The 27,968-nt window shown below is 40.6% G+C and overlaps 2 protein-coding genes across 5 annotated transcripts in view; one reads left to right on the top strand and one right to left on the bottom strand.

Annotated features, from left to right (window-relative positions):
• The window catches only part of thoc2 (THO complex 2), a 68,878-nt gene extending 53,397 nt beyond the window's left edge, over positions 1-15,481 (bottom strand). For 3 of the 4 annotated variants that reach the window (XM_059522169.1, XM_059522168.1, XM_059522166.1), the window contains exons 1-7: positions 15,332-15,481; positions 14,439-14,491; positions 11,407-11,498; positions 6,700-6,751; positions 5,296-5,366; positions 4,545-4,666; positions 1,633-1,766 (exon numbers count right to left, since the gene is read on the bottom strand). In XM_059522169.1, coding sequence (XP_059378152.1) covers positions 1,633-1,766; positions 4,545-4,666; positions 5,296-5,366; positions 6,700-6,751; positions 11,407-11,498; positions 14,439-14,491; positions 15,332-15,396 — 589 coding nt within the window. In that variant the 5' untranslated portion in view covers positions 15,397-15,481. The remainder of the gene's footprint in view (positions 1-1,632; positions 1,767-4,544; positions 4,667-5,295; positions 5,367-6,699; positions 6,752-11,406; positions 11,499-14,438; positions 14,492-15,331) is intronic. The other variant, XM_059522167.1, reaches the window with a different exon arrangement.
• Positions 15,482-16,723: 1,242 nt separating this feature from the next.
• magt1 (magnesium transporter 1) lies at positions 16,724-26,935 on the top strand. Its single transcript, XM_059522173.1, has 10 exons — positions 16,724-16,884; positions 17,357-17,526; positions 23,103-23,220; positions 23,547-23,687; positions 23,774-23,914; positions 24,534-24,623; positions 24,765-24,828; positions 25,113-25,187; positions 25,271-25,361; positions 26,381-26,935. Exons 1-10 carry the CDS (start codon positions 16,804-16,806, stop codon positions 26,394-26,396), a joined length of 987 nt encoding a protein of 328 aa, XP_059378156.1. The 5' UTR covers positions 16,724-16,803; the 3' UTR covers positions 26,397-26,935.
• Positions 26,936-27,968: the final 1,033 nt, after the last annotated feature.

Here is a 27,968-nt window from a genome sequence, read left to right on the forward strand (position 1 = left end):
GAACTGTACATGCACTCCCCCCACCCACAATTCCTGCCGGCCCGGGACTCGAACTCACAACCTTTCGATTGGGAGTCCGACTCTCTAACCATTAGGCCACGACTCCCCCATTGTCGTTTATTCATTTAATAACTACACGCTGCTTTATTATAAATTAAGAAAAAAACAAAAAAATGTATTTACCAAAAAAGTATTCAAAAATAAAAACAAATATATTCTTTGCAATGTATGGCACGGACTTTTGATTGGAAAACAGACACGACAGACATTAAAAGAACAAACATACAGGCTAAACACTGCACAGAAAATATGAACGGCTCCATTGCAGAGTCACACAAAAGCAATTTATGTACATTTCAAGTAAAAAGTACAAAGAAAAAGAAAGGGGAACAATTAAACTGGATTTCAGTTTGAACTCGATTGGATGTTTTTTTAGCATTTCAGTTAAAGGCATAGTTGTTGCAAAGCTTTACGAGTTTACAGCTGCTGGTCCCCATTGACTTCCACAGTATGGAAGAAAAATACCATGGAAGTCAATGGCTACCAGCAACTGTTTGGCTTTCAGCTTTCTTCAAAATATGTGTTCAGCAGAAGGAACTTCATACAGGTTTGAACAACATGAGGGAGAGTAATCATTATTGATCATCCTAATAATATTCACTTTAATGAGCTTCAGCTTAAAATTAATTCATGTTAGCTAACTGTATGATTCTATTACCTTGAACTGTTCATTAGTGAAATGAACATTACTTGGACACATTCACTTCTGCTTTGTAATGTAGACACATGCATTTACTGTAAAGCTTCTTTGAAACAATGTGTATTGTGAAAAGCAATATACAAATAAATTTGAACTGAATTAAAAGGCGGAACTTTCATTATAGGGTCTACTGCCCCTTTAAGTTAGATTATTATATACAGTATAGACCAAACGTTTGGACACACCTTCACATTCAAAGAGTTTTCTTTATTTTCATGACTATGAAAATCGCAGAGTCACACTGAAGGCATCAAGAGCTATTTGACCAAGAAGGAGAGTGATGGGGTGCTGCGCCAGATGACCTGTCCTCCACAGTCACCGGACCTGAACCCAATCGAGATGGTTTAGGGGTGAGCTGGACCGCAGACAGAAGGCAAAAGGGCCAACAAGTGCTAAGCATCTCTCAGGGAACTCCTTCAAGACTGTTGGAAGACCATTTCAGGTGACTACCTCTTGAAGCTCATCAAGAGAATGCCAAGAGTGTGCAAAGCAGTAATCAAATCAAAAGGTGGCTACTTTGAAGAACCTACAATATGACATATTTTCAGTTGTTTCACACTTTTTTGTCATGTATATAATTCCATATATAATTCCACATGTGTTACTTCATAGTTTTGATGCCTTCAGTGTGAATCTACAATTTTCATAGTCATGAAAATAAAGAAAACTCTTTGAATGAGAAGGTGCGTCCACACTTTTGGTCTGTACTGTATATTTAAATAACTATACATTTCATTATAAGTAATATATGAAATAAGTTCACATACATATATAGCCGAGGCCCTCTGGTTAAGAGGCACCGTAATCATCACTTCACATCTGGACCTGTGCAGCAGTGTTTCAGGATTTCAGCTTACGAGCACATACTGTACCTATCAATGACTTGATGTTCTCGAGGACGAGGTGGCTGGTGAGATTCCCGGACAGATCCTGCCCAAGCTCCGTGATCAGCTTAGCGTAACCTTCATTCTCCTCGCGCAACAAGTTGAACTTCTGCTGTTTGTAACTACAGAGTGAAAGACGGAAAGTTACACCAGAAAAAAAAAAAACACACGAATCTGAAAATAATGAAGTTGATGAGAGCTGAGGTCTGCTGGTCACAGACAGGAGTGTGAGGATAACGCAAACCCTCAGCATTTTAGAAGACAAGATCAAATCCATGAGAACAAGGACTGTTGGATGGCACGTAAAGATCTGTGCTACGATGCAATCTTGATAAAACTCATTAAGAGAGACCTACACTACAGCGTGTAATTAATCATCATCAAGGGAGTTCAGCGCCATGCCTTTCATTTACAGCAAAATGAGGCTGTGGACATTTCATAGATTCACAATAACACGCTGACGCGCAGAAACAGTGACCCGTGTCACATGAACTCAAGGTGTGTGTTACACCCACTGTCATCTGAACTCACCACACCAAGCAGTTCAGAGGTCAAACTAGGGCTGGGCGATATATCGAATATTAGCGATAATATCGGAATAATTTTGACGACGATGTACAATTTGAATATATCGGGAATATCGAATATTTCAAATTCAAGCATACTTTCCCAAAAGAATGCGCAGAACGTCCAAAAAAGGAACCTGTAACTGCTGACTGCTCTACGCCCCTCTACTACGAGAGCTGTAATGATAGCGGTTGCCAGATAACAAGAGTTTAAATCTCCGAATCAGAGCTCCACTGTTACAAGGATACATTTTCTTCCCGGTGGTTGCTTATTTTAAGCAATCTGGCAACCATGCGCATGTGCTCACTCATTGCGGAAGAGCCGCTGACGATAATCTGAAAACACTAGCTGGAATTGAGCGATCTAATGAAAGCGTCGTTCAGCCGGTCTGTGTTCTGTCGTGAGATCTCAACTGTATTGTTTGCGTTTGTGATCGCAAAATAAATGCACTTACTCGACCGCTGATGTTTGAATAGAGAAACATAGGCTATGGCCATTTGGAATTACTATTGGGGAATTTCACTGATATGTTTACCAGTTTCCATAATATAGACAGAGAGAATGCAAAAGTCTTTGGTATTCATTTATATATATTTATATATAAGAAATAGCTATGTGCTTCAGCAACTAGCTCCCCATCTAAGAGGGTTTTTAGTGTCAGTAGGAACATAGTTTCATGCCACAGAGCTTCTCTTAAAACCACAGACAGTTGACAGACTTGTGTTCTTAGCTTAAAAACTTGTTAAAAAATTAAAATAAAATACTTATCCCAGTTGCATAGTTTAAATTGTGAATTGCATGCACTAAAAAGTTGACAGAATGCACTTTCTGTAACTGTTACTTAATTTGCACTGCTTCAGTTACATATATGCCTACATGTATTCATTTAATAAAAAGCAGTAAGTGATCTCTTAGTCTAGATTTTTTAACTGCTTAAATTAGCTGTTTAATCTAGTTTTTTTTGTTTTTTGTTTTAATGGGCAAAAGCAAATCATGTTTTATTTTGTATTATTTAAATGCAAATGCAAACATAGAGATATATATCGAATATCGTAAAAATTTTGACAATATCGAGATATCATTTTTTTATATATATCGCCCAGCCCTAGGTCAAACTCTGCACTTCAATTCAACTTGCTTTAATGCAAGCCATTCAAAATACCAAAGTTTTCTGAAACTGCAGCATCTATAGGTTATGGTGTTGTCAGATACTGATTTTAAATATCGATTTGTTTGTCATTTATTGAAGTATGTGGTCCGCTGCACTGCTTGCTTCAGAATAATTCACATTCACAACATTTATGTGGACAGATTATTACATTTCAGAAATAAGAACAACAACAAGATTATCATCTTCCCTGAGGGATCTCAGAGTGTTTCAGTTGATAAGAAAATACTTTTTTCAGAGGTGAAAATAAATTAGATATTGATCAAATTAACCTTAACCTTTTTTTTTTTTTAAATGCTATCGAATATTGATATTTTTCAGAAAGAGCCTCTCAGAAAGCATTCAGCTCAGTTTCGCAGCGCACCGCGCGCGCTTCAACAGTCAAATACACATTTACCACAAGATATCAGTCTTGTCAAGTGTTCTTAGCGTAAACCTGGTCGGTTATGTCATAAGTGAACATAAACAGTTGGGAAAGAAATCATATCACTTTGGATCCGTGCATTAGGTATAACACGATAAACCTGCTGCAGTCGGTCAATAATGTGACCCAAACACAAAAAGACTTATTGCTCCTAGCTGAATAACTTCAGTGGCTTTAATAAGAATCGGTTTACACCTAATTAATACACTAAACAGTGTTGACTTGTTTTTTACTGTTTGTTATTTGCATCTTTTTTATAACTATAAAAAAAAATAGAAAGAATTGTATTGATTATTAATAGTTATTATTGTAATTATTGGAGTTTTTCCACCAGGAATCGCACTATTGAACATTTATTTAAAAAATGTTGAAATAATTCTGGAAAAATGGATCGATTACATGGCACTCTACAGTCTACATGGCCTTCTCTCTAAAGCTAGCAAACCTCTCATGTAGACATGAAGCAATACTCTCTCACTGGATTGAGAGGACTGAGGATGCAATAGTGTCTCGGTAGGCTGCACAAGGTGCTTTGATGCCTAAAACCACGACCTTGATAGGCAGCACATTCAGTTTTTTTAGACTGCGATGCTCTTACTGATTGTACAGGCAAGCCACACACTAGTTAAAGAACGAATTCTGTCTAGTTCGGAAACAATTTAGTTTTCAAGACCTGTATTTACAAGAAAGATATATTCAACCCTATTTAAGGTGGTGAGACCAGCAGGAAGCGTGACTTACAATAGTTTAGTCTTGATTTTGACAATCTTCTGGTTGAACTGCTGAGCCTGTTTGATCAGTCCCAGAGACTCCAGCGTTTCTGGATCTAATCTCTCCTTCAGCATACCGTCAGGAACACAGATCTGAAAACCACAGACAACAATGCCTTTAATTAGACACTCTTCACCAACACAGCTGTGGAAGCTCTATCAGGAGGATGAGACCAGCAGAATAATATCTCAGCATCCATCAGCGTAGCACTGCCCACATCCAACCTCAGCGGCCTTCAGCCACACTTACATAAGACACTAATAACACTGCATAACAAGCCCACATTTGCATACTAATCAGCCGTACAGTGGATTAAATGAGAAGAGGAGAGCAGGAGCAGTGCAGGTCTTGATGAGTCACCTCGACTGCATCACATACACGTCGTGTCCTGACACAACCAAGAGGTGAAACGTGCTCCGGTTTGAGGCCTAGCTCAGCCGCTGTGCATGCGTTTCGTTTCATTCCAGCACAGCACTGGCGCTTCGTTCAGAGGGGGAGAGCAGCCCTTTGTGACTACGATTTCATTTTTCACTAGAGGACAGAATTCAATACTCTTATGCAGCTAATCTTCAGAGTCAGGGGATGGGCCACCCATTTATGTATGCATGCATAAATAAGGCATTTCATGAAGCGCAGTGTGTGCTGTAGTGCTGGAGAGATGGGCGACGGGTCTCAAAGTGCACCACTGCCACACAGTGGTCATGAAGACAACTCCACTCACCAAACAGGCTCCAACCAGCTGGGTAAAATGATCTCGCTTGTGTTTCTCCTCCAAACAGCCCGTCTCAATGTCTGCAAAATCAACAACAACACATGCACATCGTGGGAGTTATAAAAGGAAGATCTACATGACCAGTAAATTCATTCTTGATGTGTTATGTACATCTACTGCTATTTTCATTGACAGTTTTTTTTTTTTTTGTTTGTTTTTTTTGAGTCTGTTAAATAAGCTTTGTGATAAGAAATGAATCCAATCGATCTTCAATAGGGTTGACGCCATACTCAATTTTACACAGATGTCACTGAGGATCTGATGCATTGACTTCAACTTTAGAATAGCATGCAAATGCATAAAGGTTTTAGATTAAATGTCATTTCCGAAACTCACTAATTGAATTACGTAGATTTTGTTTGCAAAAGATATTTTATTAAACTATAAACAACTGCCATGTTAAATGTCTAGTATTTATGACACTGACATTTCTAACTTCTATCTATACAATAAGGGCCTAAAATCTGTAAGGGCATAAAAGAAAATTAGTTTATTAGTTCAATTATTTTCTTAGCTGAAACTCTGTCTAGCTGTCTGTGTCTCCTTAGGTCCAATGGCACTTTTATATTATTATAACAGTTTTATAGTATAACAATAGAAATATTCAAGACAGAAATACATAATCATAAAACTGCACTTAAAAATAAATGCAAAGAAGAGATGGAGGTGTAGATGGAGCTGTATCAGTCTAAAATTACTGTGGACAATTGGTGTTATAATAATCAGAATCACTAAGCATTCAAATGAATTATTTGGCATCGATATATTGAGCACGTTGTTACACTAGCACTTTTTACAACAGGCCAGAAAAATCATTATTGTACAATTATCATCGTAAAGATTATTTAAATGGCCAAAAACATTCTATACAACTAAATTCAAACTAAAAACAAATCCATAATTTGGAATTGCAGTTAATTAGGAACTTTACTGGTTTAGCTTTTAATAAAAACATTCATAAATGTAAAGAGTATGTTGATTTATATGTATACATCTTTTTTTGAAAAATACAAAATCATGATTATCGGTTTAACCGGTGCGCACAGGCTCTTCAGAGCAAAGCATTTATCAGAAACAATCATGTAACATTAAATGAACATCTGAATCAATCACACTGGGCCTGACAAACCAACAGCAGGGAGTTTGATGGGAGCTTCATTAGAAGAAGCTGAATAATGCAAACGTCCGTCAGAACGGCGATCTACACGGACACACGACGGCAGTTTAATAAACATGTTCACTCGTGCAAGTAACAAAAGTGTCTTTCATACAAACACACCCTGGCTCTTCTTCACCAGGGCAAATTAACTGTTCGGTTAGCATTAGCATGTAGAAACATATGGCCAGACTTACCTAATATACAGAAAACATCAGCTAAAACAGAAGGCATATCGTCCCGCAGCTCCTGAAAGACAAACGCACTTGCTTAAGATTCAAATGTTTCCAGTTCACAGCACACGATGTAGGCCAGCAGATCTATCACTGCTACACTTCAGCTGGGTTTAGAAGATAGTTTCATCTGGCTGGATGAGATGAGAGGTCACAAAGCTATCTGTGTCCACGCTCCACAGATCAAACACCGCTACAGCTGTGAAAGAACAGGCGTAACGTCTGATTTAAAAGTTTAAAGAAAACCTAATTGAGATACACAGCAAGCTTCACATCTCAGCAGGACAGAGTTTGGGAGGGTGCTGGGATGTTTGTTTTTTCACTTCAGAGGACTTCCATTTGTGTGTCAGGTGCTAGGCATTCAAAGCCACTCATGAAAGTTCAGACTAAAACGCAAAAAACTAAAACCAAAGGAGTCGACATCCAGAAAACGTGTTCGATGGGATCGATGAAAGCCTGCCATCCTTCTTTACTCTCTACATCAGGGGTTTTCAAACTGTGGGTCGCGACCCACTCGTGGGTCACGGAATGGAACAAGGTGGGTCGCACAAAGTCACTTGGCTGCAGCTAATTTTGCGTTTCAATGACACACAGACACTAACACAGTTCAGTCTAGGGCTGCACGAATGTGACGAGTGGGGCGGGGCCTAGTGCCATGGGAACAGAGCTAGGCCGGTGGAGTGATTGGGAAATGAGCAACACTCACCGGTCTCAAGAACCACGGAGGAGATCGGAAAGATACAAAAGAGGAGCGATGACAGTGAAGGACGAGAGAGGACCAGGCCTGGGTTTTATTTTGTGTTTGTTTTTTATTTGTGCACGGCAGTCATCCGAGAGGGGCTGTCGCGCTGTTTTGTGTTTATTTGGTTATTAAAACTTTGTTTGATTGTCCGCCGGTTCCCACCTCTTTCCACGAAGGAGTCATCGAGGCGGTGGGCTGGAGTGAGTTCGCCCCCCCCCCCCCCCCCCCCCGGCAACTCACTCCAGCCCACCACATCGAGCACCCTCGGCGGCAGACTCCTTCGCCCTGCTCGATGGCACTGCGGATTCACCCCAGCGGCGAAGGATCTTCGGCAGCGCGCCCCTCCTTCCTCCCTGGCTTCGGCACCAGTGTAAAACATTAAAATCTTCACAATCACAGGAAGAAGGAGGCGGGAACTGGGAACCCACTCATCACAACGATATAGCCCACCAACATTAATAATGAACTGCAATATCCTTAGTGTGATTTTCAAATTGCAATTAAGTCCGTGTGCGTTGCGTGTTTTGAAGGTCTCAGAGCAATGTCATTAAAAGGTTCAATCGGTCTTTTTTTACCTATTTCACAATTATTTTAATCTCCAAACTGTTTTAGATAGTTCTGCTTTGCTTCTTATGCTTTTCTAAAAAAGTGTTGGATTGTGCTCCGTTCTCGCCGACACACACGGAAGGATCATGAATGCAACAAAACACAGCAGCGCAGATCACACTTCACTGGAGTGAGCCTGCTTCACGTTTTTATGGACACTACATATTTTAACGCCAGTAAACAAAAATTAAAACTTGTAAATTTGTAGTGAAATTTTCAGTTGTACTCTAAAATAAAATGGTTATTTTTCTTAAATACTTAATTTCTGTCATAAAAATTTTAAGTAAGATTAGGTTTAAAGTAATTTCACTCGTTGTTTTTTTTTTTTTTTTAATATTTTGGTGGGTCGTGAAATATATTACACTTGTCTAGGTGGGTCGTGGAATGGAAAAGTTTGGGAACCACTGCTCTACATCACTTTAGTGGGACGGAGGACACAGCACTGTTTCACATTTGGTTTAAACCTTTAGACTGGAGTTTGTTCTGATCAGTATGATGAAACATCACTAATACAAATCTGTGTCTAGGTCAAGGTCATTGTGGTCGGAGGATTTCTGACATGCAGCAAAGTGTCATTTTTCCCTGTAACCAGAAAAATCGCTTTTATCTACAAAGAGTGGTTGAAATTTGAGTAAATGTCCTCTTCTGTGTCCAGCTGAGAAGCGATAGTTCCCCAAAAACTCCTGTCATGTATTTCACAATGTCACTCCAAACTAGACACGTGCTGGTATTCGCTAATAAAATTTATCATGATAATGAATATGCACGATATTGTTATCGTGGGCTCTTCGAAATACCGTGAATTATACATTACAGATTATTCAGAATTTGGAATGCATTTTAATAATACTTTTCCCATCAACTGGTCAAAATGCACAACACCGCTGTATGCTGCTAGAAAGAGCTGTACGCTCTGATGTGAACAAGCACGCATGAGAAGCACATGAGGAACACCTGAGATACGCACTGAATGAAAGCACGTTCACTCTCTGACAGCAGATGGCGCTAAACTGCAGAAAATACAGCCTTTACCTTGGAAAACGCATAAATAAAGCAGCTGCTACTTTCTAAAATGTATTTAAATAGCTGTTTGGATTTGTGGATTTGCTATGATGTTCATCACAGTCCCAAATACTTCAATATTTGACTTAAAAGGCTATTTATTTTCAACCTTTTTTTACATTTTAATCTGGACTACAACATGCCCTAGATATTGTTTGAAAGTGTTTTGATTCTTTATTGTTCAATCACACTTTACATTAGATCTTCATAAGTTAATTCATTAGTTAAACTGCATATGAAAAATTCTTCTGAACATTCATTAATCTTAGTTATTCCAATATTTAATAACATTAAAATCTAAAGTTGAAACTGTTATTTAATGAGCTAATAGGAACTTTTTTTAAACAAAGATTAATAACTTCTGTAGCAAATGTAGCTATAGCTCATCGTGAATGTTAATGCATTAATTAAGGTTAAATAATGAGGTCTTATTGTAAAGTGATACCTATTGAACTTCATAGTTCTTTTGCACTTTATTCGGTGTAAAACTTAACTTTATATATTTTTCTGTATTGCATAGTCATTTTTGTTATAAGAAGAAAGTTATTAAACCCATTATACTGTATTATGACCACTTTTAAAACTAAGTTTCAATGTCGTGATAATACTGAATACCGTGATAAAAGCATTAATAATTAATCGCAACATGAAAATTTGATACCGCCATATCCCTACTCCAGACCCTTGTGACTTCATGATCTAATGTGGATCATACAGTAACACAGATTTCTATTTGCTACAACAAATAGGGGAGACTTTCAAGTTTCAAAATGTCACATGAGCCCAGAAAATGTACCATTAAAGCATCCCATGTATCTCAATAGCTAAAATGTCAAAAAGTCACATAATAGCTTTGTATAGCTTTTTGTTTTGTCATTTCATTGTTTACAGTTAAATGTGTATACAGGTTCTCAGAAATAATGATTTATTTAGCTTAGCCCATGTACAATTCTAAAAACAGTTTAACGTCATCCAAAAAATGTCACGCATGTTATACAAAAAGCATACATTTGACCTCTGTAGATTTGTGACTGCACAAGTGGTGTAGAAATTTATAGGGCTGCTCCGATCACGATCGGCCGATCGTTAATGCGCATCTCGTCAGTAAAGCCGCTTCTCTAATCAGCGGTAAATTCCCTCAGGTGTGTGATTTCACATAGAGCAGCTGTTACTACACAGAGCCATTGTTAACTGAGAAGATGCACAAATAAACGCTGAAAATGAAGTGGATTTGCGCATATTCTCATGTTTTCAGTGTAGACTACAGGAGAACTGAGCAGCATAGAGCGCCCTCTCACTGCTGTAGATGGTAATGTTTTCTCTTGGTTCATTTCTCTCGGTTCATGTCAAATAAATTTTGATAAATAAGTCGCACCTGACTATAAGTCGCAGGACCAGCCAAACTATGAAAAAAAAGTGCAACTTATAATCCGGAAAATATGGTAATTATATTGACGCGATATTGAAAATCTGACGGGTAGGATAAAATGACTGTCAGAGCAGTGCTGGAGATGTTGTTCATGTGTTCACGTCCTTATTTAGTGAGACAGCAGACGCTGAAATCACCGGAGCGTCACGGGCGCTTCCGTGTGTGTGATAAAGGGAGACACGCTTCTGCTCCATTCATTAACACAGACACGCAGAACATGCAGGATTCATATTTAAATAAACTGTTCCGGCTTAATATTTACAGATATTAGTCCATATCGTGATTTGATGTAAGTGCACTGACCTATTTTTGATTAATTCATTCAAAATTTAGCAAATTCCGTGCCATTCCGCGTTAAACTGTAAATTCTGTTTTTATGACTGGATTCCGCGATTCCCTCCGCGTTTTCTGCATCGCGGAAATCACAGGGCCCTAGTTGTGGTATTCCAGCTCTATCTTGCAATGGACACACGCCACTACGTTCTCTTCACGTTTGCCCGCGCACTCAAATCAAAACACTGCTGACTCCTTGCAGTATGTGATTTCAGACGCAGCGCCTGTGTCTCCTTCCGCTCTGTGGGTGACGTAAACGCGTTGTGTCACATTAAAAAAATCATTGCGAAAGAACCTGACGTGAGATTTAAAATAAATTAAAGGAGGCTTCGAGGCAGAGGAATTTGCCTCGATCATTTTTTGTAATCGAGTTACTCGAGGAATCGTTTCAGCCCTACAATATGGCATAAAATTTGAAAGGATAACAACTGAACGTCTATGAAACTTCAGTCAATAAACCATTTTGGGTTAAATGTTATGAGACGGGGTCAGCACTCACCATTACATCAGTCAGGAGACTGGCAGCCACATCCACCTTCAGACTGCCCTGGATAACATGCCAGCAGAGCTCATACAGGGCTGTCTGCAGATCTACAACACAAAACACACACACACTGCACACTCAATAACAGATTTCAGTTCCTACAGGCATGCTAATAACACCTGCACAATATTAAACAGCTTCTGTCAAGAAAACCACTAGGGCTAACCGAAAAGGATGACCCATGGCCAGTGTGAGTGTGTTCTGGGCAGTTGACAGAACGGTCACTTTCTCTATGAGGCCAGTGCTTGCATTCTTTTGTTTGTTATCCATACGCTTCTAAACTTTTTTTGTAACTGGTTGTAAACTCTGTCGTTGTGAATTCAGTCGCCTAAAACTGTCACCAATGTTATCTACATGGTTGCAATTGGTTGTGTTAAAATTGCAACAATAACTCTTATTATTGTCCGAGTAGCATCAGTTAGAATCGATAAGGAGATATAAGACTTGCATTAATTTCCCAGTGACTGTTTATGAAGTTAACATGTGAACCATTTTCTTTGTTGTACACCCGCTGTTCTTCTTGATGTCCAGTAAATAAGTGGAGAAGAAACCCCCGGAGTGAACTTGATGGTCGACTAAATCTGTGAAACACCTGAAAATCATCCGCAAGTGCCTCTGTCTGGCATGGATCGCAAACTATTCCCAACGCAACTTTATTACTAAAGCACTTTTAAAAACCACTATGGGCACCAAATTGCTGTACATGAACAATAATAATAATAAAACATACCAAAATGCATAGAATTTACAACACATTATTAAAAGCCGAAGAAAATAAATGCATTTTTGACATCCTCTGAAATTACCCCAAAGTAGGAGGATTTGACAAGACACAAAGGCATGTCACAAACGGTTTCAACACACCTCTGGCAAGTAAGATTAAGCCTTAGAGCCTAAAGCAATGCCACAGTGACTGGCAAAAACACACATGGCTTGTAAAGAGGGTTCATTTAGTTCCGTCTCTAATGGATCAGATGTAGCTTGACTCAGACAACAATGTAAAGCTACAAGCATGTGCACCAAGGAACTGAAAAAGGCTTGCTGTAGAACTGTATGCACGGGGCAACAGTTCATGAGTGCATCTGCACTTAACATTGGGACAGCGCACATTTACACAAAGTGCCTCATCGGGAGACACAATGAGTGCTGCCTTTGATGAGTTTTGTAATGCGGATGTGAAGTCTTGGCACTGAGGCATGGTAGAGTATGTGCTCTGTGCACGAGGTACTGTAGCCTGAGAAGGATCCAGTTCGATGTGGGCAAGCGTCGCTTTTAATGGTTCCTTCCAGTGATGCAGCAACTGAAGATGACCCAGTGTCCTCAGACAGGGTCTCACTGCCAGAGTGAAGGGATTTATTTGCAGACACATTTTCTTGAGCTCCAGACATCACTGGAGTAGCTTCAAATATGGAGTCGGACGCAGCCCGGACATCTCATCGAACTCCTGCCCTGTGTGCACCGGTGCTGACGGTGTGGTGCTTGAATCCAGTCTAACCTCTTCTTGTACCTCCATATCAGGCTGAGCTTGACATCTCTACTGCAGGAGACAGCTGGCCACAGCGAGCTAAATCTGAAGATCTACTTATTTTCACTTTAAAATCGACGGGAAGGAAATGAAGTGTACTACGGAACCCCTAAAGGGATTAATAAGACTACGATGGGAGGACAAAAAAAAATTAAATACTTTTTTTACTCGCAATTATATTGTTGGGTATGTAAAGGCGACTGTTTATAGACTGTGGCCATCATTTAACATTTACTTTTGAGAGCGGCAGTACTTCCCACACATCTGACAAGATTAGAGGTTTGTCATTGGTGCTCAAGATCTGCAAATCATCCTCCATCGTCCTGTCAGACACGTCTCCTTCCTCGGTGTAAACATCTTTATTCTTATTTGGTAGTTTGGTGGCAACTTGTGTTTGTTATAGTAGCCAATGGATCCTATTTTTTTAATTATTAAGTAAATGAATGTTATTTTTGTTGTTGTTTTTTTAATCTTTTGTCTGTAGCCCTGCATAGAGTTACATCATAGCTGTAGCATGTCCAGCTGTTATTGTAAATTATAAACCAAATTAAATATTTCTTGATATTATGGAGTCAAGGCAAAACATTTTTTTTTGTGCAAAATGGTAATTTATCTACTATGTTCACCATAACAGCCATTTGACAACCAAACTACTATTATCCACAAATGCAATACGTTTGTTTGCTTGTTTGTCTGCGTTTAACGCCATGCCAGCTTCTGTGGCTATTTTATATCATATGGCTAAATTGTATCAGGTTTATAACTATTATATTTTCATTAAAACCTCTCAAACTGTCTTAGTCTTTATTGACTCGTGTCCCCCTGGCCCTCTCAAAACACAGAGCAGATTTATGAAAAAACACCTACCTTTGTCAGGAAACATAAACTTGGTTTACTTACGAAATTTCTCTCTCTCTGCCATTTTTTAAAGACCTCATAGTTTTAACATTTTTACGCACTTTTAAAGTTTGATTTACGTTTAAAGGATAAGTTCCCTTCCAGAATAAATTTCTCCTGATCTTTAGACTCTCCTCCATGTCATCCCAGATCTTCATGTCTTTCGGTCTTCATTCACAAAGAGATTTTAGAGGAAAACATTCCAGGTTTTTTCTCCATTTAGAAAATGACCAATCGTTTTCGTTTTTCTTATTCCTGGGATCATGTAGAGCTCTTTGAAACTGCACTGAAGCTGCATTTTTAACCTTAAATCCGTCTGTGCCCATTGAAGTCCATTATATGGAGAAAAAATCATGGAATGTTTTCCTCAAAAACCTTACTCTCTTTGCGACTGAAGACATGAAGATGACACGGAGGTGAGTAAATGCCCAGGAAATCTTTATTCTGGAAGTGAACTTATCCTTTGAAGCATAATCTGTGCAATGTGCATTACTTACACAAATAACAATGATATACACAACCACCGTCACACGTCCTGAGTCTAAGAATTAGGAAATGAGCTCACCCTTAAACTCATCACTGCTGGGTTTCCCCGCAAGGTCCTGGAAGAACTGGAAACTAGAAACAGAGAAGACAGAGAAGTGAAGAGCTAGAAAGAGAACGTCAGTTAAGAATAAATGCATAAGCAACAACAAAAAAAGATTATGTCAGATGCATTGACAAACCCTCACTGGATTTTAAGAATGCTGAAATTTTTTAACAAGACGCCTAACATCGCTGTCTAGATGAGGAGATCTTTAGGTTTAGGATGCATTGGCATCACAAGCAGTCTACAAAGGCGTCACGACGCTAGGATTACTACGATGCCACCTAAGTAGACAGCTAGCTCGGTGTCAGCTCAGTAGGGTTTTTTTTTACTGTGCCCTTCATAAATGCTATATAGACATGTCAGATAGCTATGTTTCGAGAGACAACCATATCTACCGGGGTGCTTATAAAAGTGAAATTGAACTCTTTAGTGCAGTTATCTACAACTTACAGTACACACACCCTCCTAACATCCCATAATATATACTCCAGGTCCGCTCAGGATACATTTAACATACACTGATAAGAATGCAAATGCTAATGCTAACCCAGCTAACGTTAACTGTTAGCACACTGACGTTACATTCATGGAAATTATTGTTACCGAAGTGCTCGATATAGTGCTTTTCATATCTACGTACAGAAACGAAATACTTTATATCCTTTATTTGGTTAGTGGTATACTTAGGCCTCAGTTCATTGGTTATTTAGATGAACTTTATGTCATGGGTCTGGAACGCGCACTAGCTGTGGACATTCACAATGAGGAGAAGATGATTTGTGATTTCGATAATCACCCGCTGCGATACCGCACAAATATGACTTTATGTTCATCCACACTTCCCATCGGATTCCTAAACTCTTACTCACAACTCATTTTTGCCGGATTTGTCCCAGTTTTTGATCCAGTCAGACGGGAGGATCAGCGCCGCCATCTTCCTCCTCACTAGCTCGCTCGTTCACAGCAGCGGGAGCGCGCACGCACGCACGCACCGGGTGTTGAGCGCGCAGATGCGTCAGTGCATCTCGGGATGTTGCATAGGGTCCATTTCATTTCATTTTTAGGTAATTTAACATCTTCGTTTCATTTCATTTTTAAACAATTGAAGCCGAAAAATGACGAGATAAAGACATCCCTAAGCGTGCGTGATTCTGCTTTCTTTGTTTTCATTTTTAAATGGTGTCTTTTGATTGTACAGTTGTATCCGCAAGCTTTTACTGTATGTAAAGTATTCATAATATTCAATAAAACATTAAACATGTTGGTGTATCGTGCTGGGCACCCGGGAGAAAATAGAAGACACATTATTGTAAACACTTTACTAGCAACAGCAAGTTCACAATTAATAATCAGCTTTAGAAAGAGAGAGACAGAGTTTGCAAATATATATCTAACTACTGGGGTGCCTCAGGGCTCAGTTCTTGGACCACTTCTCTTTTCTGTCTACATGGCATCATTAGGTTCTGTCATTCAGAAACATGGCTTTTCATACCACTGCTATGCTGATGACACTCAACTCTACCTCTCATTCCATCCTGATGATCCGACGGTAGCTATTCGCATCTCAGCCTGTCTAACAGACATTTCTTCCTGGATGATGGACCATCACCTTCAACTCAACCTTGCCAAGACAGAACTGCTTGTGATTCCAGCAAACCCATCGTTTCATCACAATTTCACCATCAAGTTAGGCACATCAACCATAACTCCTTCAAAAACAGCTAGAAGCCTTGGAGTTATGATTGATGATCAGCTTACTTTCTCAGACCACATTGCTAAAACTGTCCGATCCTGCAGATTTGCTTTATTCAACATCAAGAAGATCAAGCCCTTTCTTTCGAAACATGCAGCACAACTCCTTGTTCAAGCTCTTGTTCTGTCCAGGCTGGACTATTGCAATGCCCTCTTCGCAGGTCTTCCAGCTAGTTCTATCAAAACTTTGTAATTCAGAACGCAGCAGCAAGATTCATTTTTAATGAGCCAAAAAGAATACACGTCACACCTCTGTTTATCAATTTGCACTGGCTTCCAGTAGCTGCTCGCATAAAATTCAAGGCATTAATGTTTGCCTACAAATATTTATTTATTACTATATTTATTGTTTTCTATGTTCTGTATTTCGGGAATGCACGTAAATTTTTTAAGTAACCATGAATGAAGATCGGCTTTTGATAAAAAAAAAAAAATACTTCAGTGGCTTTTATTTTGAAAGTTTTGTGCTTGTCGCTTGAGACTTTTATTTTACAATCCTTCCCCGGACACTTCCGCATCGCCGAGCTCCACCAATAGGAAGAGGCCAGGAGTTCCTAGGACTGTCGTGAGCGCAGTGGCAGCTTTAGAAATGTTTTATAAACTTTTAATAGTTGTTTTCCTCGCTGTTAGTTTACAGGGCACGCCGTCAGATGGACAGAAAAAGAAGGAGGTCAGTGAGTTTGAATAGTTTTTTTTATTAAATGGTTTTTATTCCTCATACATTGAGCTCATTGGTTATTCAAATGATCTCATGGCTCTCAATAGACTCGCTCTGTCTCACAGCCCCGAGGGATTAAATGACACGTTAATTTTTTTTTTTGCACTTTATAATACTGTGGTCCATCTATAAATCACTTGAAATGAATTATTGATCTCTATTTTACTCTGTGTTTTATGTGTGTGGCCTTGTATGCAAATTGTGCTAAGCTTCCTGCTGTGCAGCTGACTTGTCATTACTACTATGTGTGGTTCATTCTAGTATGCATATAATATAGGACATAACCGTGAGGTTACTGCATAAAGACTGGTGACCGGTGATGAATTTGCTGATTGCATATTGTTAAAAGTGTGATGTGAATGAATGGTTGATGTGTGTGTGTGTGTGTGTGTGTGTGTGTGCGTGTGTGTGCGTGTGTGTGCAGACCCTGCTGTCAGAGAAGGTCAGTCAGATGATGGAGTGGACCAGTAAGCGTGCCGTGATCCGGCTAAACGGAGAGAAGTTTAGGAAGCTGATCCGAGCCCCTCCAAGAAACTACTCCGTTATCATCATGTTCACAGCGCTGCAGCCACAGAGACAGTGTGCAGTCTGCAAGTGAGAGACCTGAGAACACACACACCGTCAGAACACAGTACACACACACACACACACAGTCAGAACACAGTACACAAACACACACACCGTCAGAACACAGTACACAAACACACACACCGTCAGAACACAGTACACAAACACACACACCGTCAGAACACAGTACACAAACACACACACCGTCAGAACACAGTACACACACACACACACACACCGTCAGAACACAGTACACAAACACACACACACACCGTCAGAACACAGTACACACACACATACACACCGTCAGAACACAGTACACACACACACCGTCAGAATACAGTACACAAACACACACACCGTCAGAACACAGTACACACAAACACACACACACACACCGTCAGAACACAGTACACACAAACACACACACACACACCGTCAGAACACAGTACACACACACACACACCGTCAGAACACAGTACACACAAACACACACACACACACACACACCGTCAGAACACAGTACACACACACACATACACACCGTCAGAACACAGTACACACACACACACACACCGTCAGAACACAGTACACAAACACACACACACACACACACCGTCAGAACACAGTACACAAACACACACACACACACCGTCAGAACACAGTACACACACACACTGTCAGAACACAGTACACAAACACACACACACACACCGCCAGAACACAGTACACAAACACACACACCGTCAGAACACAGTACACAAACACACACACACACACCGTCAGAACACAGTACACAAACACACACACACACACCGTCAGAACACAGTACACACACACACACACACACCGTCAGAACACAGTACACAAACACACACACCGTCAGAACACAGTACACAAACACACACACCGTCAGAACACAGTACACAAACACACACACCGTCAGAACACAGTACACAAACACACACACCGTCAGAACACAGTACACAAACACACACACCGTCAGAACACAGTACACAAACACACACACACCGTCAGAACACAGTACACAAACACACACACCGTCAGAACACAGTACACACACACACACACACCGTCAGAACACAGTACACACACACACACCGTCAGAACACAGTACACACACACACACAAACACTGTCAGAACACAGTACACACACACACACACACCGTCAGAACACAGTACACACACACACACACACCGTCAGAACACAGTACACAAACACAAACACCGTCAGAACACAGTACACACACACACACACCGTCAGAACACAGTACACACACACACACACACACACACACCGTCAGAACACAGTACACACACACACACCGTCAGAACACAGTACACACACACACACCGTCAGAACACAGTACACACACACACACACACCGTCAGAACACAGTACACAAACACACACACCGTCAGAACACAGTACACAAACACACACACCGTCAGAACACAGTACACACACACACAAACACTGTCAGAACACAGTACACACACAAACACTGTCAGAACACAGTACACACACACACACACACACCGCCAGAACACAGTACACACACACACACACAAACACTGTCAGAACACAGTACACACACACACACACCGTCAGAACACAGTACACACACACACACACACACACTGTCAGAACACAGTACACACACACACACACACACACACACACCTTCAGAACACAGTAAACACACACACACACACACACCATCAGAACACAGTACACACACACACACACAAACACTGTCAGAACACAGTACACATACACACACACCGTCAGAACACAGTACACACACACACACACACACACACACCATCAGAACACAGTACACACACACACCGTCAGAACACAGTACACACACACACACCTTCAGAACACAGTAAACACACACACACACACACACCGTCAGAACACAGTACACACACACACACACACACACACCGTCAGAACACAGTACACACACACACACACCGTCAGAACACAGTACACACACACACACACCGTCAGAACACAGTACACACACACACACCGTCAGAACACAGTACACAAACACAAACACCGTCAGAACACAGTACACACACACACACACCGTCAGAACACAGTACACACACACACACACACCGTCAGAACACAGTACACACACACACACACACCGTCAGAACACAGTACACACACACACACACACACCGTCAGAACACAGTACACACACACACACACCGTCAGAACACAGTACACAAACACACACACCGTCAGAACACAGTACACACACACACACACCGTCAGAACACAGTACACACACACACAAACACTGTCAGAACACAGTACACATACACACACACCGTCAGAACACAGTACACACACACACAAACACTGTCAGAACACAGTACACACACACACACACCGTCAGAACACAGTACACACACACACACACCATCAGAACACAGTACACACACACACCGTCAGAACACAGTACACACACACACCGTCAGAACACAGTACACACACACACACACACACCATCAGAACACAGTACACACAAACACTGTCAGAACACAGTACACATACACACACACCGTCAGAACACAGTACACACACACACACACACACACACACACACACACCATCAGAACACAGTACACACACACACACACACCGTCAGAACACAGTACACACACCTTCAGAACACAGTAAACACACACACACACACACACACACACCGTCAGAACACAGTACACACACACACACACACACACACATACACCGTCAGAACACAGTACACACACACACACACACACACACACACCGTCAGAACACAGTACACACACACACCATCAGAACACAGTACACACACACACACACACCATCAGAACACAGTACACACACACACACACACACCTTCAGAACACAGTAAACACACACACACACACACACACACCATCAGAACACAGTACACACACACACACACACCGTCAGAACACAGTACACACACACACACACAATGTCAATGTCACCTTTATTTATATAGCGCTTTAAACAAAATACATTCCGTCAAAGCAACTGAACAACATTCATTAGGAAAACAGTGTCAATAATGAAAAAATGATAGTTAAAGGCAGTTCATCATTGAATTCAGTGATGTCATCTCTGTTCAGTTAAATAGTGTCTGTGCATTTATTTGCAATCAAGTCAACGATATCGCTGTAGATGAAGTGTCCCCAACTAAGCAAGCCAGAGGCGACAGCGGCAAGGAACCGAAACTCCATCGGTGACAGAATGGAGAAAAAAACCTCGGGAGAAACCAGGCTCAGTTGGGGGGCCAGTTCTCCTCTGACCAGACGAAACCAGTAGTTCAATTCCAGGCTGCAGCAAAGTCAGATTGTGCAGAAGAATCATCTGTTTCCTGTGGTCTTGTCCTGGTGCTCCTAACTCTAAGAAGAGCAGTCTCAGTACTATGATACGGTCTAAATCCTGACTGGAAATCCTCACATATACCATTTTTCTCTAAGAAGGAATATAATTGTGAGGATACCACCTTTTCTAGTATCTTGGACAGAAAAGGGAGATTCGAGATTGGTCTATAATTAACTAGTTCTTTGGGGTCAAGTTGTGGTTTTTTGATGAGAGGCTTAATAACAGCCAGTTTGAAGGTTTTGGGGACATGTCCTAATGACAATGAGGAATTAATAATAGTCAGAAGAGGATCTATGACTTCTGGAAGCACCTCTTTTAGGAGCTTAGATGGTATAGGGTCTAACATACATGTTGTTGGTTTAGATGATTTAACAAGTTTATACAATTCTTCCTCTCCTATAGTAGAGAATGAGTGGAACTGTTCCTCAGGGGATCTATAGTGCACTGTCTGATGTGATACTGTAGCTGACGGCTGAATGGTTACAATTTTATCTCTAATAGTATCGATTTTAGAAGTAAAGTAGTTCATAAACTCATTACTGCTGTGGTGTTGGGAAATGTCAACACTTGTTGAGGCTTTATTTTTCGTTAATTTAGCCACTGTATTGAATAAATACCTGGGGTTATGTTTGTTTTCTTCTAAAAGAGAAGAAAAGTAATCGGATCTAGTGGACACACACACCGTCAGAACACAGTACACACACACACACACCATCAGAACACAGTACACACACACACCGTCAGAACACAGTACACACACACACCGTCAGAACACAGTACACACACACACACACACCGTCAGAACACAGTACACACACACACACACACACACCGTCAGAACACAGTACACACACACACACACACACACTGTCAGAACACAGTACACACACACACACACCGTCAGAACACAGTACACACACACACACACACACACACCGTCAGAACACAGTACACACACACACACACAAACACTGTCAGCACACAGTACACACACACACCGTCAGAACACAGTACACACACACACACACACACACACCGTCAGAACACAGTACACACACACCGTCAGAACACAGTACACACACACAAACACACACACCGTCAGAACACAGTACACACACACAAACACACACACACACCGTCAGAACACAGTACACACACACACACACACACACCGTCAGAACACAGTACACACACACACACACACACTGTCAGAACACAGTACACAAACACACACACCGTCAGAACACAGTACACACACACACACACACACACCGTCAGAACACAGTACACACACACACACACACACCGTCAGAACACAGTACACACACACACACACAAACACTGTCAGCACACAGTACACACACACACCGTCAGAACACAGTACACCCACACAAACACACACACCGTCAGAACACAGTACACACACACAAACACACACACACACCGTCAGAACACAGTACACACACACACACCGTCAGAACACAGTACACACACACACACACACACCGTCAGAACACAGTACACACACACACACACACCGTCAGAACACAGTACACACACACACACACACACACACACCGTCAGAACACAGTACACACACACACACCGTCAGAACACAGTACACACACACACACACACACAAACACACCGTCAGAACACAGTACACACACACACACACACCGTCAGAACACAGTACACACACACACACACACCGTCAGAACACAGTACACACACACACACACACCGTCAGAACACAGTACACACACACACACACTGTCAGAACACACTACACACACACACACCGTCAGAACACAGTACACACACACACACCGTCAGAACACAGTACACACACACACACCGTCAGAACACAGTACACACACACACACCGTCAGAACACAGTACACACACACACCGTGTCCTCATTGTTAGTGAAGCTATTAAAAATCTGACACAGAATGAAACTTGGAAATCAAAAACACAACATTTAGCCCTGACCATGAAGTTGAAGTCATTAGAAATATTGAACACTATTTATTTAGTAAAAGTCGTTATTTTTGCATTTCCATTTGTTAGAAATGACACGCTTGACACTGAAACCTTTGCACTCACGTTATTTGCTTTATATAAAATATTTTTCTGTTTTACTTTTGTTTCCAGACAGGCGGATGAAGAGTACCAGATCCTTGCCAACTCTTGGCGCTATTCGAATGCGTTTACTAACAGGATCTTCTTCGCCATGGTGGATTTTGATGAAGGCTCAGATGTTTTTCAGATGGTAACCATCCTGAATATGTTTAACGTTTGTACTCCGCCTCATATATTGTGGTTTTAAAGAGAACAGAACATAAAACTAGCATTTGCTTCCATAATGTGTCAGGACTTGACCTTATCTTATATATATATGTGAATGTGATGCCTGGAGATTAACACTAACCTATCAATCTCAAGGACTGGATGAGGTCAGTGTTAAAAGTAAAGCTGTTATTACATCAATAAAAATAAATTGCATTGCATTTTGGTTGATGTTGATGTTGATGTTAAGAAGCATGAAACATCATCATCATTTCCATCATTCATCATTGTATGGTCATTCTGTGACAGCTCAACATGAACTCGGCTCCGACGTTCATCAACTTCCCGGCCAAAGGTAAACCGAAGCGAGCCGACACGTACGAGCTGCAGGTCCGAGGCTTTGCGGCTGAACAGCTGGCTCGATGGGTGGCCGACCGGACAGATGTGCATGTGAGACCAGTGCAGACGCATTGAGAATCTGAGCTGAAGGCTCCCATCAGGCTTTAACATGCTGTCTGTCTGTGTGTATCCTTCAGATCCGAGTCATCAGGCCTCCGAACTACGCCGGGCCGCTGATGCTGGGTCTGCTGCTGGCCTTCATCGGCAGTCTGGCTTACGTGCGCCGCAACAACCTGGAGTTCCTGTTCAACAAGAACGTCTGGGCTTTCTCTGCTCTGGTGGGCACCTGTGTTTTATAACGGTCTTCTATTGATAAACTTGTAAAGGTTTTTAATCAAGGGAATTCAAATGTAGCTTTAGAATGTTGGTCTGTAACTCTTTATTTTGAACGTTCCGTTGGCGATAAGTAATGTAGCACCTGCAGGAGACTGTCTGCAAGTACAGGTCAACTTGTCAAAGGGATCATCAAAATAAAGTCAAACCTATATCATTTAGTTTCTACTTTAAGGTTTAATAACTCATTGTGAAAATAGCCACAGAATCTGGCATGGCATGATGCAAACGTGTGGCGTGATGGAATTGATTTGAATTAAATGAATAATAGAATGGAAATGGAATTGTCTGCCGGATGAAAATGACCGAATACAATAGAGATCCAGGCAATATCTAGAGTGTTTGTGTGTTCTTTATTTATATCTACTGTCTGTTTAACACCAAACACGTTAGCGGCTGCATAGCAGTGCATGAACAACTGTTGTGAAAACATTAGAGACTGAATGGTGAGTTATGAACAGGCGAGCATTTCTCATTTCTTCAGATCATGTAGTTAACATGAGCGCGTCTCTCTCTCTCTACCTCTCTCTGTCTCTACCTCTCTCTGTCTCTCTCTCGATCTAGTGCTTTGTTTTGATCATGACATCTGGTCAAATGTGGAACCACATCCGAGGACCTCCGTACGCTCACAAGAACCCAAACACTGGCCAAGTGGTTAGTAAAACCCTTACCTTTGTGTATTTCTTTCGTTTGGTTTTGTACTTTAAAGACCCCATGAAATGGCTTGACATGACACCCCCAGTTTCTCTGCTGTGCTGATGTATTGAGAAGTGTAATGCATCTCTTTCATTGCAGAGTTACATCCACGGCAGCAGTCAGGCTCAGTTTGTGGCAGAGACTCACATCGTTCTTCTGTTCAGTATCCTTCACTGCTCTGTTACACACTGAACACACTTTTGAACCGTAGTGGAGTGTAGAAAAGAATCAGCCGCCTTTAAAATAATCACGTTGTTGCTTTGCAGCCTGAAATGAAGATGGACACAGTTCTTGTTTTATGCATCTGATCTGTTCTTACTCAGTGTTAGCTTCTAACATCCAAACATGTGATTCTTTTAAAGCCGGCTGAATTCAACCCATGCATGTGTTCTGTTTGGCTGTGGTTTTCTGTGTAGTTATCACACATCTTCCTGAGCTCTGCTTCAGATGCTGCGGTGACTTTAGGGATGGTGCTGCTCCATGAGGCTGCGACCTCTGACCTGGACATTGGGAAGAGGAAGAGTAAGCAGTGGAATGTGCTTTCTCTGTAGATCATGAAGGCTTGATGTTCAGAGCAGGTTTAAGTGTTGTTTGTTTCTCTGCAGTCATGTGTGTAGCAGGAATCGGGCTGGTGGTGCTGTTCTTCAGCTGGCTGCTCTCCATCTTTAGGGCCAAATATCACGGATATCCTTACAGGTGAGATCGTTAGAAATATCCAAGTCTGAAAGCGCTCTGGACTATAAGTCGCGCTTTTTTCATAGTTTGGCTGGTCCTGCGACTTATAGTCAGGTGCGACTTATTTATCAAAATTAACTTGACATGAACCAAGAGACATGAACCAAGAGTTCACATTACCGTCTCCAGCAGTGAGAGGGCGCTCTATGCTGCTCAGTTCTCCTGTAGTCTACACTGAAGACATAGAGCGCCCTCTCGCAGCTGGAGACGGTAATGTTTTCTCTTGGTTCTAAACAAATGCGACTTATAGTCCAGTGCGATTTAAGGTTTTTTTTTTTCTCATCATGACGTATTTGTGGACTTATACTCAGGTGCGACTTATAGTCCGAAAAATACTGGTATCTATATATTTTATTTAATGCAAAATGACAAATTATATAACTTTAAATAAATAAATTAATTTATTTTAGACAGACATGGTGCAGAAACGTAAATAAATGTCATTATTCATAATCATTACCATGCAAAAGCTCGTAAAAAAAAAAAAAAAATTAATTAACTTTTATTTTTATCATTATTTTATTCAACAGCGATGATCAAAAGTGACACTAAAGCCATTTAAGATGTTAGAAAAGATTTTTTTTTCAAATAAACACAGTTCATTGAACTTTCTAATAATCCTGTCTCAAAAAAAAAAAAATTTTGCAGCAGCAAAAACTTTTAAAAAATGATTTCTGAAGGATCATGCGACTCTGAAGACTGGAGAAATGATTCTGAAAATACAACTTTGAAATCAGGAAAAAATTACAGTTTAAAATTGTTTTTATATCATTTTTACAGTTTTTACTGTATTCTTGTTCTAATAAATGCAGCCTTGCTGAGAAGAGACCACTTTTAAAAACAAGAAAATCTTACTGCGTGCAGATGTTTGAATTATAGTCTATAGAAATAGTTTAGTATGAATTTATTCATACAAATGATGACTTTATTTTTTGCATTGAATTTATTTACTGACGTAAATGCCTTTTCTCTTTGTGCAGCTTCCTGCTCGGTTAAATGAAGGCCCTCGGAGGAACGGTGGCAAATATTAATGCACAAAGTGCCTTAATGTTTAACATGAGAGCTTGATTTGGTAAAGTTGTGCTTGAGCCTGTGTGTGCCTTTTTGCTTTCTTTTTCTATATTACAGATCAGCTTTGAAAAGTTCTTAATGAAAGTTTGTCCTCTCTCTGAGTGGTCTAGTGTCAGGAAACGTGGTGTGGGTTACACAGAGGATAAACCCAAGCAGATACACTCTGTGGCTTTGCTTGCTAATTGCTTTTTTAGCTAATCAGATGTACAGTTTTATATTGAATTTGGTTTGGTTTATATGAGTAGATTTGGAAGACGCACAAAAGCAAGCAAGGTGTTTTCAATTCTACCTCATAAATGTGGATATCGAGTGTCCAAAGTCAAATCTGTGTGGGTGTCGCTTCTGAGGTAGTTCAGTGTGTGATGGAAAGAAAGCTCAGGGTGAATCAAAGTGTCCAAAGGTGGAGGATTTGCTGTTTCCTGCCTCAGGTGATGATTTCTGCCAATAAAAGTGCCTTGATTGCTTGTTGTGTTGTATTTCTTTTGATTGCTCTTCCAGTTCAGCTTTGTGGCACGCAGTTACACCCCTTCAAACACTGATACACTACAATAATATCAGGTGCACTCAGTAATTATCGGTTCATGGCTATGTTAGGAACACTGCATTATGCTACCTGCTAACTTTGCAGTATTCCTAGATCATCTTCTCTTGTGCACAATCTCTGAGACCTGGTGGAAAACTGGATCCCATGATGCAAAGGGTATCAAAGTTATAAATAATAAAAATTAAACCCATACATGCATAAAACAATCAGTGGTGGGAGTTTGGAGTGGGGATACCAGTTTGACCAACCAATAGCAGAAAAAAAAAAAAAATCTTGCATGTGTACTCAATGTAGTGTAGTAGGACACTTTTTACCTGATTTATATGTGAAATTCTTTTACATGCAAAATAACCGCATTTACTTCGGAGATCTGAGAAATTGATTGCATGCACAGAATTAAGCATGTATAATACTTCAGATCATCTCATGTGATTCTACAACGTTTTTGCAAGTCTCTATGGATTTGCAAAAAAATGCATGTTATGTAATCATTTTTGAATGGTATTTTCATTGTCTGTCCAGCAGAGGGCCGTGCTGTCTCTCTGAACACCTCCATATTGATTAACACGTGAAATAGCAGACCTCTCTGATTTTTCCTTTGATGTTTTGTTTTCATCGTCCATAGTTGCTAAAGTATATTCAAGCAAGTTAGCTTAGGTTTAACCACCGTCATAACATCATAAAGAGAAAACAGATGGTGATAATAGGATGCTAAACTCTGAAATATAATTAGCATAAGCCATACCACCCATTAACACAAAGAGATGGACTTGGGGGTCAGTAATCATTAAAATCTGTATAGTTCTTTTGCTTGCATTCAAAGACATCCCCAATCTTTCCCAGTTTTTCTCTCGTCTATCAATGTAAGTAAATGACTGGGATTGCACAACTAAAACAATCCTTTCTCGTTGTGTTGTCCTCTGTGATTTTCAAGTCTTAACAGGTGCTCTCAT

Source organism: Carassius carassius, chromosome 33 (genome assembly GCF_963082965.1).
Source record: "Carassius carassius chromosome 33, fCarCar2.1, whole genome shotgun sequence".
Classification (NCBI taxonomy): Eukaryota; Metazoa; Chordata; class Actinopteri; order Cypriniformes; family Cyprinidae; genus Carassius; species Carassius carassius.

Coding starts and splice junctions, on each gene's coding strand:
- magt1 (XM_059522173.1), top strand. CDS start 16,804: ATGTTTTATAAACTTTTAATAGTTGTTTTCCTCGCTGTTAGTTTACAG. Junction 17,527..23,102: donor AGACAGTGTGCAGTCTGCAA/GTGAGAGACCTG, acceptor TTTTGTTTCCAG/ACAGGCGGATGAAGAGTACC. Junction 23,688..23,773: donor CCGACCGGACAGATGTGCAT/GTGAGACCAGTG, acceptor TGTATCCTTCAG/ATCCGAGTCATCAGGCCTCC.